We start from the raw sequence: 18458 nt of genomic DNA, 5'->3' as shown, positions 1-18458 counted from the left end.
GGGGGAAAGGCCATATTATTCCTATATGCATGTTGCTTATTAATATACAGTAACTTATTATGAAGCATTACGGAGCAGGTGTTCATTTTCAATCTGACATGACAAAACCTTAAGTATTAAAAGAAGACGAATATGCTGGATGGCTTTGAGGGACATTATTGAGTATTATGGGGACACTGAAGGCCAAAGATACTACTGCAACATGTATATGTACTCCCAAGAAGACATACCGGTGATCATCACCTCTACCATACGGTGTCAGAATGTATCAAATTGTATATTGCTAAATGAATGTATTATCCAACACTAAGAATACAACTGTCACTGGTGAAAAGCTTGATGTCGCTCATTTCTCATTTTATATAGGAGGTACAGTTGCAAAAACTGTAGAACACGTTGTATTTTGAGAATAACCAGTTTTTATTCTTGCAGAGCAGAATGGCATTCATCCTTTCAGATTTTCACAGTTATTGAGACTTCAGAGAGTTGTGCAGCGAGGATCACGTGTGGGTTAAACAGAGAGCCTTGCTGGGAAGCTCAGAACATGTAAGAACACACGGATTCAACATGGCATTCTGCATATTTGGCTTTACCTGAATAGGCTACAGTACTCAAGGTCATGTATGCTATTAACATCTCTCGTACTTCACCCGGTTCTCCATTTTAATAAAGGATGGAGATTAACAGTGAAGAACCGTCAGTAAGCAGTGATTGTATGGATCCCATACATTATATTAAAAAAAATTCCCTACTGAAACCATTTTGTAGGAAACATTACAAAATGTTAAAGTACTCTATTATATACATTACATTATCACACACACATGCACGCGCACACACACACACACACACACACACACACACACACACACACACACACACACAGGTTCACACAGATAGATGCTACTCATGTGAACCATTGAGACATTCTCTAACACATTCAGCAAAAATATTTTCAAGTATTGGCCGGAGAAGCTGCCTTGAGGGGAGGCCTGGGTGGATTTCATACTGGTATCTTTTCCTGTATCTTTCCCTGAAAACACACAAAATAAAGAAAATGTGAGATCATTATTTTCAGTTGTGTTAAAATCTCATAATCTCCATGCAGTACAAGCCGCTCCATGCAGTACATGTCAAATTACACTCCCGTTATGACTCAACGGAGCGGCTAGCCTCCCGGTCATCAGAATCGTCATCACATAGGGAATGTTTTTGCATGAGATATGTTAAAGGTTTTATGGATAACATTTGTATGTAGCGTAATCTTTTCTTTTTTAGTACATCCACAGCTTTTCGAAAGGTGCGGAATAAAAGTATTGCTTTTCCCACAAAAAAATATTGATTAATGAATGTATCACTTAAAAAGTGTGCGGATCCAAAATGTATGTTGGGCTTGAAATAGGTCCCCTGCAACAGAAAATACATATCTCTTAGAGACGTCACTGCCAGGCCATTCTTTATGCTTTCTGATTGCTAATGGCCACATTTAGAATTTGCCAAATAAATCATTTCGGGTGAGAGGCGATGCTGTGGCACCATTTCATACAAGCAGTCAAAAGGTGGACACCTGCAGCGGCTATATATGCAACTATGATCCATACGCCAAAAATAGTAGCACTGCCCTTTAAATGTCAGCCACTTACGGTCGTGATGATTGATAAAGGTGCCGTCGTCACTCCTTCTAGGAAATTAGCATTCAGGTACCCCTTCCCATGGCAGTCTTCATCATCTTCATCGCAACCATCGACGCCACTGAAAGCTTCCCTCATTTTCTCAGGGATCATCCAGTCTAAGAACACCAGCAGGAAGCCGATGACGGTGCACAGCACACCTGAACAAAATATACAACCATTCTGATTAATATCAATGATCCCATGTTTATATGGTGTGTACATGCATATTTAAAGAAGAAACCTCAAAGGAGTGTTATTGTATTAAATGTAACAGTAACATCACATACAGATCTGTAGTTAAAGGGGCACTTCACCAAAAAACAATACCGATTTATTTTGCACATAATCTTACACACATCCAAAAACTCTAAACAGTTTTGCACACATTAATTTTGTTTGACACTCATTGAGAGTAAATTTGTTTGAATATGGCCACCAGTGATGTCATCGGGGATATTGAATCCTTGTGTTATGTTAATTACAGCACCATGAAATTATGTAGATGAAAAAATAGCAATACCTTGTCTTATAGGGACTGCTACCTTATCATTCCATGGAGCTGTTGCTGGCCATATTCACTGGTGGCCATATTCAAACTCATTCACTCTCAATAACTGTAAAAACATTTAGGAGTTTTTGGATGTGTGTGAGATTATGTGCAAAATAAAATCAGCATTGTTTTTTGGGGGGGGAAGTGACCCTTTAATTGTATTTGGAATATACTGTATTGTCTGCCGGGAGGAGTGAGCTAGAATCTCTTTACCTAAAGCAAGCGCCAGCCAGAACGAATGGCTGTACTCTGTCTCAAAGGAGCTGGTTCCGATTGAGAAAACACATTTGGGCAGATTCATGATGGTGGAGAAGGAGGCCATGGAGAAGAAGACGAAGGCAGCCGTGGCCAGCACCATGTAGCCGGCGTACAGGATCACTGGCATGGACAGCAGGATGTTGGCCACCAGCCAGCAACAGAACGCAGTCCTGTTTGGAAGCATGAGTGCACACAGCCGTTAGAAAACCTGTTAGCAAGATTCCACTGAATAACACAACGTTGAAAATATCACAGTACATCAATGTGAGAGTATTAACGGATCAATAGGTGGCCACCGATCATGGCAAAATTTTATATTTCTTATTATATCTCGACAGTAATCGATAGTACAAAATAAATAAAAAGACGTTTGATCGAAATGATAAGGGGCCGGAGCTAAACAACGGCATCCAATCAAACTAACGACTAAGTCAAATGATTGGAACGAGTGAGCTGTCTATCAAACCCTCTAGTGACAACCTGTTATACGCATGACAGTTGCGCGTGTACACAAAGGCCTCCTGCTACCATAGCTGCCTGCTAGTCACCTAGCGGGATGTGGCTTTGGAGGCATCCTGATTGGGTTTAAATATAAATATTTCCAAGTTCTGGCCAAAAATCAATGGCCGCCTATTGCTCCTTTAATATCCTCATATGAAAATATTGATATTATGAACATGTTATTGTTATTACCAAAGGGTGGCTGAGGCGTATCTTCCAGAGTATCTGTATTGAAAGATGAGGCCACACGTGCTTTGGCGGGTGAATTTCTCAGCGATGTACAGGATGGGGTTGGGTAATCCCTTCGCCAAGGCCTCCTCGTAGGCCTCCTCTTCGATGGTGTCCTGCCATTTGAACATCTCATTGTAGTCGATGGTCTCGTTGAGTTGCATCACAGGGTTCCCTGAGTGACAGCAGAGAGATGAGTCAATGCATGACCATTATACATTCATCGAGTGAATGGACGTGTTTTAACATAAAACTATTTACTATTGACATAATATTTTACTGCTGTGAACCACTTTTTGCTGTAATTCTTGTATGAAAGGTGCAATACAAATAACGTTTATTATTATTATCATTATTATTATTATGGTACGGTATGATTCAATAAAAATGATCGTTAGTACTATGACAGCACTAGTACTGTCATGTTAAATGGGAAATAAATTAGAGACATTTTTAAAACATTGAAAAAGGGTCTTGGCTACACAATACAGGTGTATACAAGACACATAATGGCTGGTGTGTAAATCCTCTGCACTACAGAGAAAGTGACTCACCTTTGAGTGTGACATTGATGCCGTACAGTCCGACATGCAGGCCGACCTCAGCGTTGACCACAGCGCTGCTGAAGGACTTGTAGGTGGCATTAGTGGTCGCCCTGGCTTCTGCCCAGTCATTAGTGAAGTTCAGCGCTGGAGGGACAGTACAAACTTGTGACGCACTGACCCGTGACAATGACATCAAAAGGGAAACCAAACCATTGCATAAACTGTAATTCAATATTAACTACAAGAGAGGGTTTGGAATTCACACCAGCCACGTGTCTGTCAGCCAATTCCAAAAAAATATTTCTGCTGATAAGACATTATACCATATGGTGTGTTTTCAAGTTCACGTTTTGTTTGATTTGTCACATATAAAGTACATGTACAGTACATTACAGTGAAATGCTTGGTTCTGTGTCTACAGCCACTGTGACCGCAGCCGCTGAAAAGGTTAATTTCATGATATCAGATGATAGGTTTCAAACTCACCGACTATTACAACGCCGATGAATAAACTGATGATGATTCGAAACGTCCACAGCAGCCTCTGATAAAGAAGGTGAAAGCAGCAGGTGAGATAAGACGCATAAAACATCACGCAGTTACACCTTTTCAATTCATAATCACACGTGTTTAATGAAGGCCTCCCGGTCAAACGCAGATGAGGACAACAACTCTCATAGGGTAATACGAGACATGTACAGTGAGGGTTATCCGGTGGTGGTGCACTTACCGACTTGCCGCGTATTCCTGGCAGGATGAGAAGGAAGCTGGCCGCCAGCACAAGGAACACAAGAATAATGGCAAGCAGTTGGGTACTAAAGATGAAGGAGGTCCTTTGTAATGGGTAGAATGGGTAAATGTCATCGTAGAAAGTCATCTTTCCTCGTGATCCCAGGTGTGTAGCTGTGAGCAGACAGTGTGACAGAGAGGACAGTGTTAGCAGCCGGGGCTCTCGGTTACTAGATCCACAGATATTAGTGCTTGCTCCTGGTATATAGAAGGGGGATGCCACTTTAGAACCAGTGTGCAGAAAGAAAGCTTCAAATAACACCAATGTCTGGAGAACGGCTAAAACATTTCACTTGACGAGCATGCAAGTAATTACAAATCGACACGACGAGAATGGTAGATGGTAATGGTAGAGCATTATGTGCAGTCGGGTGGCAATTTAAATAGGAAATTAATACTGGATATAGGCTATGAGGTCAACGGACTGATGTGAAAAGTGAAAACATTTTAAATTAAATGATTGACTTCCAATAGTCCCGATGGGTTCAACAGTCAAAAGCCCCCAAATAAAACGTGCAAAACTGTAAATAGCAAGGTATACCTTTTCTTACCTGCAGGCCGAGAGAGCAGGGGTGCAGAGGTGTGCAAACTAAAGTGAGAATGTAGAAGGGGACATACACTTCTTTTATACTCGTGGTGTTGTGTGACTTGGGAGGAGGATGCATTGATTGGTATCCTTTCGAAAAGGAGGTGTGAGCCAGAAATGATGACCATTTCCACAAAGGCAACATTGGCCACATTAAAGTTTCTGCGTTACTTACTTGGCCAGAGCATACTTGTCTGGAGTACAGGTGTAAAGCATACTCAACCATTTGGATATATTCATAATTTTTTTTTTTTAATTTTTTTTTTAATACCATTCGATTCTGATCGTGATAGAAACATAATGCTATGAAATAGCATATGCAGCTAGCCTAACGTATGTGAAACATATGTTTACTTTCTTTTGAAAGAAAAAAAAAAAGTCTGAAACTTGACAAGAGGCGCGTCTCTCGCATCAATGGACGTCGTGCGTAAATGGATGTTGAGGGTTTCAACAACGGTTGGCTTGGTACTGGTACTTGTTGTCATTGAACGTAAGTTGAGTGGACAAGTCCATTTCACATTTTTACTTAATTAAAACTAGATATTTAATGTTACTCTCGTCTAAAAAAAATTAATAAAAAAGCTGCTAGGCTATATTCATTCTGATTTCACCTGAACAGATTCGGACGCTGAAATAAACTGGGAAGTTCCAAGATATGACGGCTGGTACAACAGTTTGGCATATCCTAAACGAGGAGCCTACGGTAACTTAAAACAACACGAGCAATGTGCAATACCACAATTAACATTACAGCGTTGAATTACCTCAGTGAGTGTATTTTTGCTTGCGCAGGTTCGCGTCTGGTGCGCCTCCTGCCTGCGCGCTACTCTGACGGCGTCTACCAGCCCGTTCCAGAGCCGCAGTTGCCAAATCCTCGAAAAACCAGCCGTTTGATTTCGAGAGGTCCTTCAGGTCTGCCCTCAGCGCACAACAAGACCGTGCTTTCTGTGTTTTTCGGTAAATATCTAATATGTAATCTATCATTTGATTGTATTTGCATTATAATAAGTTACCCTTTTTTTAGTTGGACTAGCTATTTAGTGGGCTCACTGACATTTAATTTGAGCTGTTTTATTTAATTGTTGGGCTTACAGCTCTGAATCAGAAAATGTGCCCATGCTCAGTAAAATCACATGAGGGTATTACAGTCCTGGCTAGATACACAAAGAATGGATTGCACGGAGCAAGTTGCACCCTTACTTACAATTAATTATGAATTGAAAATGGGGGACCCTGATGTAAACAAGACGAAAGTCTTTCTCTGGTCTGCATCCCAATTAGTGTGTATTGAGCCGTACTGTATTGTACCCATTCTGCAATCTGTTAATAAAATTATCATTCAATCAATCACGTGCAGATTGATTGATTGATTGAATGAATGAAAGTTTTATTAACAGATTGCAGAATGGGTACAATACAGTACGGCTCAATACACACAATTAAGGGGATGCAGACCAGAGAAAGACTTTCGTCTTGTTTACATCCCCCATTTTCAATTCATAATGAATTGTAAGTAAGGGTGCAACTTGCTCCGTGCAATCCACTCTTTGTGGATCTAGCCCGACATAGGAGTTGTTCCATTATTCACCTTCTATGGAGCAGCTACAGGATTTGTCTCTTGACAACATCATCACTAGTGTTGACAGAATCCGGCTATAGGGTGACAATAATGTGGTCAAGACAGTGCATGGTTTCTATCTTTAGCCTTTAACTGGCGGGTTTATTTATTCACATGGTATGAGCAGCAGTTCTAGAGTTCTCCTCTCACTGAGAGGCTGGGGGGAAAGAGGTAGAGTAGGAGGAGACATCTCTATTTATACTCGCCGCCTGGTGGTGTTCTTGAGTGGCTCCGCCTAGAGCGCCCTCTAGTGGAAACAGTTATATATGCAGTTAGACAGTTACTAACAATCCTACATAGAACCTCTGACTTCAACAACTAGAATCCTGTCTCTCTGGTGTTCAGTTTAAACTAAACTTTAAAGGACCACGCCGTCGCCAACATTATGGGACATCTGCTCACCTTCTTCTCCAGAGTCAGACAATAAGGTAGATACCAGTTTCCTGTGCGTTCAGTAGAACGCTATCTGGTTGGTTAGTTAGAACAATGAATGGAAACAAATGAGAAGCAGCTATAGCCTGCGTTGGCCAACTATACCTTTTCGAGAGTTTCATTAATTTGTGCTAAGCTAGGCTATCAGCCAGATAGCTTTCTACTGAACGCACAGAGAGGAAATTGGTGTCTATATCGTCTCATCTGACTCTGGAGAAAACGGTAAGAACATTTCCCATAATGTTGGTGTGTTCCTTTACGAAGACACTTATTCATATTATTCACAAATCGAAAATGAGCTATACACTATTATATTTCCATTATATTATATTATATTACACATTGTGTCAGTAGAATCCTATAGCAGAGCCCTGATTGTCAGCATTAACGTTTGCTGACAATCTTTGCTGCAGCCAGGTCGTGACCTGGAGAATCTTTTCACTTAAATCTTCCAGGTTACCATGTTGTTTTTGAGATTTCTGGCTCAAGAACGCCCGGATGCCCCCCAGAGTTCATGCACATCCCGGTTCCAAAAGGAGATCCCGTCTTCGACCCGTCCGGCACTGGCAAAGTTCTGCTTCCGTTTCAGAGAGGACCATGGGACAAAGAGTCCAGTCAGAGTCCCAACAACCCACGCACACAGGTACCACGCTGACTGACTGTCATGTCATCCCAAGTCTGTTGTATGGTCAATTTCACTTAGATTCACCATAACAGTTTCATATGGCCAGTATGACTACTACCATATTGTCTTTATACCTGTATCACTGACTGTACATTTTGATATTACTCTTTGTACATACATCTGATTAGCATTACACTCAGTAGTACTAAATTATATATTTTATACCCAGTTGAATCACCTGTACATTGTATATTGCTATTGCACTTTACTGTTACATTTGCACTCTGGTTGGATGCCAAACTTATTTCCATTACTGTACTTGTGCTGTATAATGGCAATACATTTGAATCTAATCTAAGATCTAAATCTAAGATGTGACGCATTAAAGCCCTTACTGCAATCCTTTGCAGGAATCAAAAAGGGCTTTCACTATTACTTTTATTTTTATTATTATTATTATTAAAAAATATATTCTTACCGTAATAATATTCCTAGCGGCCTATGGATAAGCCAGTCTAGACATGTGAATGTTAATCAATCTGTCAGTGTTGAAATATTATGGAGGACCCAAACATCTCACAAAGATCTTGGTTAGCAAACAGGTGATTATAATCAAACAGCAGGCATAACAGGTGACAAAGGACTGAGACTGCAGACCAAGAGGTGTGAATCACTCAACCTTGTTTGTAGGTGAACAAGGTGGAACCATGCCTGTCTGGAATTTACTCCTAGCTGGAATTTACTCCTGGAAGCTCTCATAGCATTGGATGAAACAGCAAACAAAGAAAAGTTGCTTGTCATTGGCAGATAGCTCAATGTTCAATTTGTTTACACTGGCACATTAACTTGTTTAATTTGGCTATAGGCTTCAAACTCAGCTTTAACTCCTTTAACTAGGCTTTAACTCCTCCCATAACAAGGTGAAGGCAATCCTATCTGGAAGTAAGCTTGTATTATATTGACTGAAACAACAGACTATGTGACACAGTTGTGATTGGCAGATAGATGGAGCATTCTGTTGTTTGATTGGCTATACAGGCTTATGATAAATCCCTCCCAGGCAGCAGGTGTAATGAAACACAAATAAGTACATGCAATAGCAACTGGGGACTGGGGTACATAAGAACATTTTGAAAGATTGAAAATAGAGCTGATGACGGATCCATTTTAGGTATGGGGGCGGCGTAGAGAGGATCGCATCCTCCTGGCCATCACCACGGGACGTCCACCACTCCGGTCATCACCATGAGACATCCCTCACAGGGAGACGGGGACAGGCGTTAGTTTGTGTGTTTGTGATTGGCGGACATAGCAATAGATACATGTAGTAAGCATATATGTGAATAGAATAGATACATGTAGTAAGCATATATGTGAATAGAATAGAAGTACTTAACCCAGCAATGAAATAGAACAGGCATTAGACCAGTGTTTCTCAAAGTGGGGATTACAGAAAACTATCACTAAAGTGCTATCTGTTGCAGCTGCACTGTTCTCCATGAAAATACCATTTCTCAAAATCTGAAAATCATTATTTAATAAAACACAGAAAAGGATCACCAAGTTACTCTGGATAAAAAAAACCTTTACAGACAACATTGAGACAAAGCTTCCTGACACATCTCCATCCAAACTCTTGGAAGAACTCTTTGAAGTCTCATCTGATACCACCTAGAGAGCTAGTTTCAGAGTGTGGTGCTGAGTACCAAGTATCTCATCTCATCTCATGGCCCACCAAGTATCTCATGATGCAGCAGTTAAGGTGTTGATACCATTCAGCACCACATACAGTATCTGTGTGAAGCTGGCTTTTCATCCATGACAGCTCTGAAAACAAAATATAGGGCCAATTTGAAAGGTCACGATATTGGTGTTATTTCAATAAATTTAACATGACTATTTTGTTGGGGCGAGGGGGGGGGGGGGGGCCCAAAATATTTTGGTCCGCCAAAGGGGGGCCTGACAGAAAAAGTTTGAGAAGCACTGGTTTAGACGTTGTAGGTCGGACAGAAGACGGTATGAAGCTGATCCATGACCTCAATGGTGCACATAACCAATGTGGGGGTAGAACAGTCACTGCAATCTTAGCCATCACTCCGAGACATCCACCACCTTGGTCAACACTACGAGACAACCACTCAGAGAGATGGGGAGATGGGGAGATGGGGGCAGGGGTTATAGAGTTCCCATGTTTGTAGTGGGCGGAGTTGGAGCAATAAATAAAGTAATAGTAAATAAAGTAATGGGTAGAACTAAGAACTACTGCAAGCATATGTAAACAGGGTGAGATACAAGACGATGGCTCAGGGCCATATGTCCCGGGGGGCAGGAGAAACCACTCAGAATAGGTCAAGGCAGAGCAGGTAAGGTTAAACGCTGCAGGCCAGACAGAAGACGGTATGAAGCTGTTCCATGGGACCGGTGGTGCTCATGTCCAGTACGAGGTAGAAGGTCACTGTGTCTATATCGATAAATTCACTCAGAGTGAGGGGTTAAAAAATTCTCACATGTCTGCAGAAAAGCAGACATGGGAGCAGATAACAGACATCCTAACTAAACTAGACAGATTAAGCTAAGGGTCAGTTCCCGACCAGGTGAGATCAGGGTAGGTTGAAGGAGAGAGAGAAAAGATGGGTCTTAGATGTGGGGCGACAGTGCCTCGGGAGATAGAGCAGTCGTCTGGTAATCCGGAGGTTCCCGGTTTGATTCCCGCTCCAGGGCAGCATGTCTAAGTGTCCTTGAGCAAGACACTTAACCTCTAATTGCTCCCTATGAGCAGGTTGGCACCTTGCATGGTTGCCTCCGCCATCGGTGTGTGAATGTGTGAGTGAATGGGTAAAATGTGAGGAACAAATTGAAAAGCGCTTTGGATAAAAGCGCTATATAAATGCAGCCATTTACCATTTATGTAGTATCTGTAGTAGTATATATTGTGACGAGCCTGGTGGTGTTCAGACTCGTCACGGTTCAAAAACAAACAAATTCAAATGTCCACACAAGTGCAATATCAATCACTAAGAATATTTATTGATTACAGGCAGAATATAGTTCGATGGGCTAATAGAATGGTCGTTATACAGTCCGATGGTCAAAACACAAAAACAGGGGCACCCAAGTGGCGACCCATGTAACGTGCTGCGTCGCGAAGTGGCCGACCCGCGTTCGATTCCCGGACCCGGCGTCCTTTGCCGAATGTCTTCCCCCCGCTCTGTCTCCTGTTCTTCCTCTCTCTCTCCCTCTACCGGACTGCCCGGTAGTACAAACAAATAAAAATATACCAAAAACATAATTTTGAGAAAGAAAAAAACCCACAAAAACAGGCTCTCGTACAAAAAAGGGATTGTTCAATACTCAGAGTAGTCGTCCGGTCTAGGGTCAGTACACAAGGGGGGTTCTCAGCCAGTCTAGGGTCCAGTACACAATGAACACCTTCTTGCCTTCACCTCTTCTCTCACTACCTCTCACCTTGCAAAACTCCGTACACAACAATCTCTCTCTCAATACAACAACTCCAACCTCACCTCCACGCAACTCAACTCTCTCTATCCTAGTGTATTTGTAGTGTGTGTGTCTGGGGTGTGTGCGTGTGGGATGTGGGTGAACTAACGATGCATAGGTGTGTTCTATCAGTACTAATCAGCTACCTAATTATTTCCACTCCTTCCGTCGCAGTAATATCTCCCATCCTTCACATATCCATGAGGGGGGGGGGGGTGATATCTGCCACAATATAATGGTATATACAGCATTATTGTACATGCTATACAACACAATAACACAACATATACTTAATTAGTAGGCATAGACACTGTGGATGAGGCATAAAGTCTTGTGGCCTCTGGGTCATAGCAAGTAGGTGACTTCCTGTCTGAAAATGTACCACTCTGCACACATTGATGATGTGTGGAGTTGTACTTTGGCTGAGTGTGCAGTCTTCTCTGGAGCTCAGCACACAAATCAGTCACTTCCTGGCTGCCAAATGCTGGAGGCTTCACTTCCCACACAGACAGCCCCTCAAAGAAGCCATCCTCTTCATCCAACATCATTTAATTTAATTTCAAACCTTTATTTCAACTCGTGAGACACTGAGGTTACCCTGATTTACACCGATGCTGAGCTTACAAAACAAGACACAGTTATCAGTAGATTCATACATAATAGGCACAACAATCAATCAATCAATCAATCAATCAATCAATCAATCAATCAATCAATCAATCTTTATTTGTATAGCACATTTATTACAATCAGTGCAACTCAATGTTCTTAAAAAAATTATTGCAAAGAATAATTAAATAAAAAGGCAAGAAACACATAATAATAATAATAATAATAATAATAATAATAATAATAATAATAATAATAATAATAATAATAATAATAATAATAATAATAATAATAATAATAATAATAATGATAATGATAATAATAATAATAATAATAATAATAATGATAATGATAATAATAATAATAATAATAATAATAATAATAATAATAATAATAATAATAATAATAATAATAATAAAGAAATAAAAATATTTGATTTTTTTTAAATAATAATAATAATTAAAAAACTAATTAATGGAAATGCGGCCCAATTGTAACTGTGCACATATCAATGATATGATGCAATGCGTCATACATTTAAGGTCAGCAGCAGGGATTACTTGAGTTGAGCCCAGGTAGGGGTCACTTCAGTGGCGTCGGTTCAGTAAAAGGCAAGGTATGGCGAGGAGGGAGGGGGGGGGGGGGGGGGGTTGTCAAATCAGTTGTGCAATAGTCACTTTTGGTGAGTTGTTTCTATACAATTCAGTTATATGACATTTAGGTATGACACAGGACTACACAAGCATTTTTAGTATAGAAATGTGTCAACAGATTTTGCATACGAATTATGCAGAATGTAATATCATAACTGTCTATTACTTTTCTTGCAATTGAGCCAATTTTCCTTAGGTACGGTTTTGAGGTGTGTGTTCAACAGAATGTAGTATCAAAAACACATTCACAAAAAGTATGGGTTACTGAATGCTGAACTGCACTGTTATAATCACTAAGCCATTGTAAGACCTTACCTGTCACTTGTCTCTGCTGCCCTTTGATTAAAAAACGTCCCTATGTCCATTTTCCTTTTTTTTGGGGCATATTTCAGTTAGTCACAGTAAAAGTCACCTAGTAAAAGTGAGATAATTGACAATATCAAAACATGCTAGGGCTGTACTGAATAGTTCGAAGCTTCGTTCATAATGTTGACATTCGAATTCTAAATCAACATAAACATTTTTAATATTTTTTTAAATTTTTATTTGCCATACCAGAACGACGCCCATGGGTCACTTGTCTGGTTAGCATCTGGAGAGTTGGGCGAGTAGTTACAGTTTTATCTATAATCGCTTCATCGAGGACCAGGACTGTCCTAAGAAGGTCATGCTGTGTGGGGTCCTGAATTGGGACAAGCAGGCACATCGACAAGGACAGGAAGCAGCTTTAACCCATTTGGTGAGCTGCTCTCCATGGTCGGCTAAAATAACACAGTCCTCTGACGTTTCACCTCACAGATTTGGCCTCTTTGAGCAGTGAGTCGTCTCATCCCAACCTTCACAACAAGGCTCGCTGTTCTTTTTTTCTCCTGAAATTACTTTTAATTTAAAGGGGAATGACACACATTTTAAGAATTCACTGTGTTCTTCCTGTGCTCCAGGACAGTCCAGTATTTGTGAACATGCACCACTCTCTCCTAAAGCTAGAAATCGGAGTGAGAACCCTCCAATCGGTGATGAAACTGGGATGTAACATCTGGGGCTGTTCCATAGACTACTGTAGGAATGGGACTCTGAATTTATGAGGCCATAAAATGTTCAATCAAGTTTTAATTCTGGCAAAGACCTTCTAGCAATGCTAGAATATATAGCTAATTTGAGTGTAAGGTGATTTTTAGCAAGGGTCTCAATAATTCAGAAGGGCACTGTATACGTGCATGTGTTCTTATTGTGTTTCCCTACAAGTTCACTTTCCAAACTCTAACAGTAATAATAATACTAATACTCAATTAGTATTATTAGTAATACTAATACCTCAATGGGGAGCGACGACGCCTCTCTAGCGGACAAGCTCAACTCCTTCTACGCTCGGTTCGGTGTAGACAGTGTCGCCGCTAGCCCTCTGGCTAGTGACGTCACTGGCGCACCGGCTGTTGTGGAGGGGGGGGGGCAACCGCGGGGGGGCGGGGGCGCTCTCTCGTTGTCGGAACACAGTGTGAGAAGAGCATTTATGCAGGTGAACACCAGGAAGGCTGCAGGCCCAGATGGTATAACAGGACGCATACTTAAGTCCTGTGCAAACCAGCTTGCCCCGGTGTTCACCGCCATATTTAATCAATCCCTGGCGGAGTCAGTAGTCCCTGCCTGCTTCAAGATGTCTACCATCATCCCTGTACCGAAGAAACCCTCCCCAACATGTCCAAATGATTACAGACCGGTGGCACTCACCTCTGTGGTCATGAAATGTTTCGAGAGGCTGGTCAAGGACCACATTTGTGCCTCTCTCCCCAGTGATATGGACCCTATGCAATTTGCATACAGGACAAACAGGTCCACTGATGACGCGGTCTCCCAGGTACTGCACAGCACTCTCTCCCACCTTGACCGTCAGAAGGGGGGCTATGTGAGACTGTTGTTCATTGACTACAGCTCAGCGTTCAACACCATAGTCCCCACCAGACTGGTGGACAAGCTGATCGAGCTAGGCCTGAGCTCCGCCCTGAGCGCCTGGGTACTGGACTTTCTGAGTGAAAGACCCCAGGCGGTCAGGGTGGGGGGTCAGACCTCCAACACCATCACCCTGAGCATCGGGTCCCCCCAGGGCTGTGTTCTAAGCCCCCTGCTGTACTCACTCTACACACACGACTGTGTGGCCAAGTTCAGCTCCAACTCCATTGTGAAGTTCGCCGACGACACGGTGGTGGTGGGGCTGATCTCGGACAACGACGAGAAGGCCTACCGGGAGGAGGTTGAGGTACTGGAACGTTGGTGCCAGGACAACAGCCTGCTCCTGAACATTGGTAAAACCAAGGAGCTGATCGTGGATTATAGGAGAGGACAGCGGGAGACACACACACCACTGAGGATTAACGGGGCTACCGTGGACAGGGTGAGCAGCTTCAAGTACCTGGGGGTCCACATCTCAGAGGACCTGACATGGTCAACACACATAGGCACAGTAGTAAAGAAAGCGAAGCAGCGCCTCTACCACCTGAGACAGTTAAGGAAGTTCAGAGTATCGGGGAAGATACTCCAGTCCTTCTACTCAGGAGCTGTAGAGAGCATCTTGACCGGAAACATCACTGCCTGGTATGGGAACAGCACGGCACAGGACAAGAAGGCCCTACAGAGTGTGGTGCGCTCAGCCGAGCGTACCACGGGTATTGCGCTACCTCCCCTGCAGGCTCTATACAACAAGAGGTGCAAATCCAGAGCCTGCAGGATAATGAAAGACCCCCACCACCCCAATAACAGCCTGTTCCAGCTGCTGAGGTCAGGCAGACGCCTGCGAATTCTAGAGACTAAGACGGAGAGGCTTAGGCTAAGCTTCTTCCCCCAGGCCATCAGAGCCTTGAACAATGAACATTGAGAGACACAGAAACTGAACTATCCACACACAAGTACATACACGACACGCACGCTGAGCACGCTCACACACTAGCAGCCACTTTAACACTCATGCCACACACACGCACACTTATGGCCAGAGGAAAGGCCACTTAAAGTAGTATAACATCAGGAACAGTGTATTGCACTACTAAAGCTAACTAGCATGTCCTATATGCTCTGTAAATACTAATGTACAGATACCGAGATGGCACACCATGTACCTGTTTATTGCACTGTTTTATTGGATTCTATTAATATGTTGTACCACTGTATTTTCATTGGATTCTATTATATGTTGTACCACTGTATTGCACATCGTCGCGGGCAAGACCAGCCGCATTTCATTGTATACCTGTATGCCGTGACAATTAAAACTCTTGAATCTTGAATCTTGAATCTTGAATACTACTACTATGGCCTACAAGCCATTTTAAAGGTGACATGCAGTGCTATTCCTTGCACTATTTGGGCAACTTTACACAATTCCTGTGAGTCTATGGAAGACATCTGTAAGGTTTATAAAAAAGAAAAAAAAATATTTCTAATGGAGTACTCAAAAGCATAATTTTTCAGCCTCAGGATTTCAGCCTGTTATTGGATTGGCTCCGCCCATAAGCACTTTCAGTGACAGTCACCCACACAGTGTGATACATACGAGAGAGAGCGAGAGAGAGAACGAGCAAGAGAGAGAGAGAGAGAGAGAGAGAGAGAGAGAGAGAGAGAGAGAGAGGTGTCCCCGACACACACGCAGTCAAGTTTGTGTATGTGTGTGTCCCCGACGAGGGAGAGAGATGGCGCACACACACTTCTGCAGTCCCTCCCGCCGTCCCTCTCTCTCTCTATCTCTTTCTCTCCCTCTCTCTCCTCGCTCGCCTGTCAAACCCCGTTTGAGGAAGTGTCGGGTTACACTATGCCTACGTCCCCGACACACACGCAGTCAAGTTTGTGTGTGTGTGTGTGTCCCCGACGAGGGAGAGAGATGGCGCACACACATTTACACACACTTCTGCAGTCCCTCCCGCCGTCCCTCTCTCTCTCTCTCTCTCTCTCTCTCTCTCTCTCTCTCTCTCTCTCTCTCTCTCTCTCTCTCTCTCTCTCTCTCTCTCTCTCTCTCTCTCTCTCTCTCTCGCTGTTCTCTGCCTGTCAAACCCCGTTTGAGGAAGTGTCGGGTTGCAATGAAAATGAAAATTGTGGGCGGGCATTGGCTCCAACCACAGAGCCAATCGGATCACAATCAGCTCCACCAGCGCCTCGTTACGTCACCTTGCGAGTCAAATCAGAATGACCTAATTAAATGGAGGAGGAAATTGTCGCAACTGAATGAGAGCAATCCGCCAATATGGTATTTAGAGACACAGACCCATTGATACTAACTCCTATTACTATATAACAATGCTAAACACTGAAAAAAGCCATTTATAATGCATGTCCCCTTTAACATTTATTCCCATTTTCTAGCTAGCTGGGTACCTAGCTAGCTCATTCACAAGGACAATTTTGCGAATGAACTAGCTGGGTACCCAACTAGCTCATTCGCAAAGATGACCTAGCTAGCTGGGTACCCAGCTAGCTCATTCGCAAAGACACATTTGCGAATGAGCTAGCTCACTACCTAGGTTGCAGATGTGTCTTTGCGAATGGTTACCCAGCTAGCTAGGTTGTCCTTGCGAATCAACTAGCTGGGTAGCTAGCTAGCTCATTCGCAAGGACCATTTTGTGAATGAGCTAGTTGCACTACTACTACTACTACTATATACTACTACTACTACTACTACTACTACTACTACTACTACTACTACTACTACTACTACTACAACAACTACTGCTACTACTGCTACTACTACTACTACTACTAACGTCACAGTGACCAAGTGCGTCCACATTTTTATAGGATTCTATCACATTTTCATAACAACAGCGAATATAACTTACCCTGCGCTGTTTTCATTGAGGTTTCTTACAAATTAACGATGTTTTATTTGTCCTTTATATGCGGATAACATTCATATCTTAAATTGTACCATTATGTTTCCCTTTAGACAACAAACGTAATGCTAATGATGCACTTTTGTTAAGATAATTAGTTTACCATTCGCGGTCACTGTACTCAGGTCGCATTAATAGTTTACCGCTGTTCAGATCACGTCAAAGAATAGACTCGTCCCAGTGACCTGTGACCTGTGCTAACGCTCTTGGGAAATGTATTGTTGTAGTTTTCAACATTTTCACCTTTTAATTTTAAACCAATGCTGCCATCTACTGACAACAGAAAGTGTTGTGTAGCGTCACCTTGAGAGGCACTTCCGTAAACACCGTCGCCCAAAAGACATTCTAGAGATTCCCACTTTTTACTGGGAATGGGGCGTGGCCGTATATGGTCCCAGACAATAAGAGTGGCTGTGATTGGTCTACGTTCCGTTACTACTACTACTACTACTACTACTACTACTACTACTACTACTACTACTACTACTACTACTACTACTACTACTACTACTACTGCTACTACTACTACTACTGCTGCTACTACTACTACTACTACTACTACTACTACTACTACTACTACTACTACTACTACTACTACTACTACTACTACGACTACTACTACTACTACTACTACTACTACTAGTACTACTAATAATAATTAATAATAATGAACCCTGTACAGGTGAACCTGGTGACGGCCTGGATAGACGGAAGCTCCATCTACGGTCCTACCAGCTCCTGGGTTGACTCCCTGAGGAGCTTCTCCGGTGGCCTTTTGACCCCGGGCTCTGAATGGAACATGCCCAGAGAGGGCGGGGAGCACTTCCTCATGTGGAGCGCTGCCGACCCCTCCACAGGCGAGCATGGGCCCCAGGGCCTCTACGGTAAGAGTCACACTTCGTGCAGTTAACGTGGGTGTTGCTCACAAGGCTGAAGACAGAGTTAGGAGTGGCCCCTCGCTGGGGTCTAACTTCAGATTCAGATTCAATACGTTTATTTTTTCTTCTTTTATGTTCTG

General features: G+C 42.5%; 2 protein-coding genes across 2 annotated transcripts in view; one reads left to right on the top strand and one right to left on the bottom strand.

The window, feature by feature from the left end:
• Window positions 1–516: 516 nt before the first annotated feature.
• duox2 (dual oxidase 2) lies at window positions 517–5110 on the bottom strand. The gene is made up of 8 exons (XM_084334607.1): window positions 5096–5110; window positions 4486–4658; window positions 4242–4299; window positions 3765–3899; window positions 3175–3385; window positions 2437–2651; window positions 1644–1831; window positions 517–1033 (listed from the first exon to the last, which is right to left on the bottom strand). The coding sequence occupies exons 2-8, from the start codon at window positions 4630–4632 to the stop codon at window positions 1004–1006; spliced, it is 984 nt and encodes a 327-aa protein (XP_084190733.1). The 5' UTR covers window positions 4633–4658; window positions 5096–5110; the 3' UTR covers window positions 517–1003.
• Window positions 5111–5763: 653 nt separating this feature from the next.
• The window catches only part of duox (dual oxidase), a 47598-nt gene continuing 34903 nt past the window's right edge, over window positions 5764–18458 (top strand). Inside the window, exons 1-4 of the mRNA XM_084335162.1 lie at window positions 5764–5833; window positions 5923–6087; window positions 7636–7823; window positions 18123–18324. Coding sequence (XP_084191288.1) covers window positions 7695–7823; window positions 18123–18324 — 331 coding nt within the window. The 5' untranslated portion in view covers window positions 5764–5833; window positions 5923–6087; window positions 7636–7694. The remainder of the gene's footprint in view (window positions 5834–5922; window positions 6088–7635; window positions 7824–18122; window positions 18325–18458) is intronic.

This window comes from Notolepis coatsorum (genome assembly GCF_963971535.1).
Source record: "Notolepis coatsorum genome assembly, chromosome: 18".
Classification (NCBI taxonomy): Eukaryota; Metazoa; Chordata; class Actinopteri; order Aulopiformes; family Paralepididae; genus Notolepis; species Notolepis coatsorum.
This window is presented reverse-complemented; position numbering and strand designations above follow the sequence as displayed.

Coding starts and splice junctions, on each gene's coding strand:
- duox2 (XM_084334607.1), bottom strand. CDS start 4,632: ATGACTTTCTACGATGACATTTACCCATTCTACCCATTACAAAGGACC. Junction 3,900..4,241: donor CATCGGCGTTGTAATAGTCG/GTGAGTTTGAAA, acceptor CTGTCCCTCCAG/CGCTGAACTTCACTAATGAC. Junction 2,652..3,174: donor TACGCCTCAGCCACCCTTTG/GTAATAACAATA, acceptor GCTTCCAAACAG/GACTGCGTTCTGTTGCTGGC.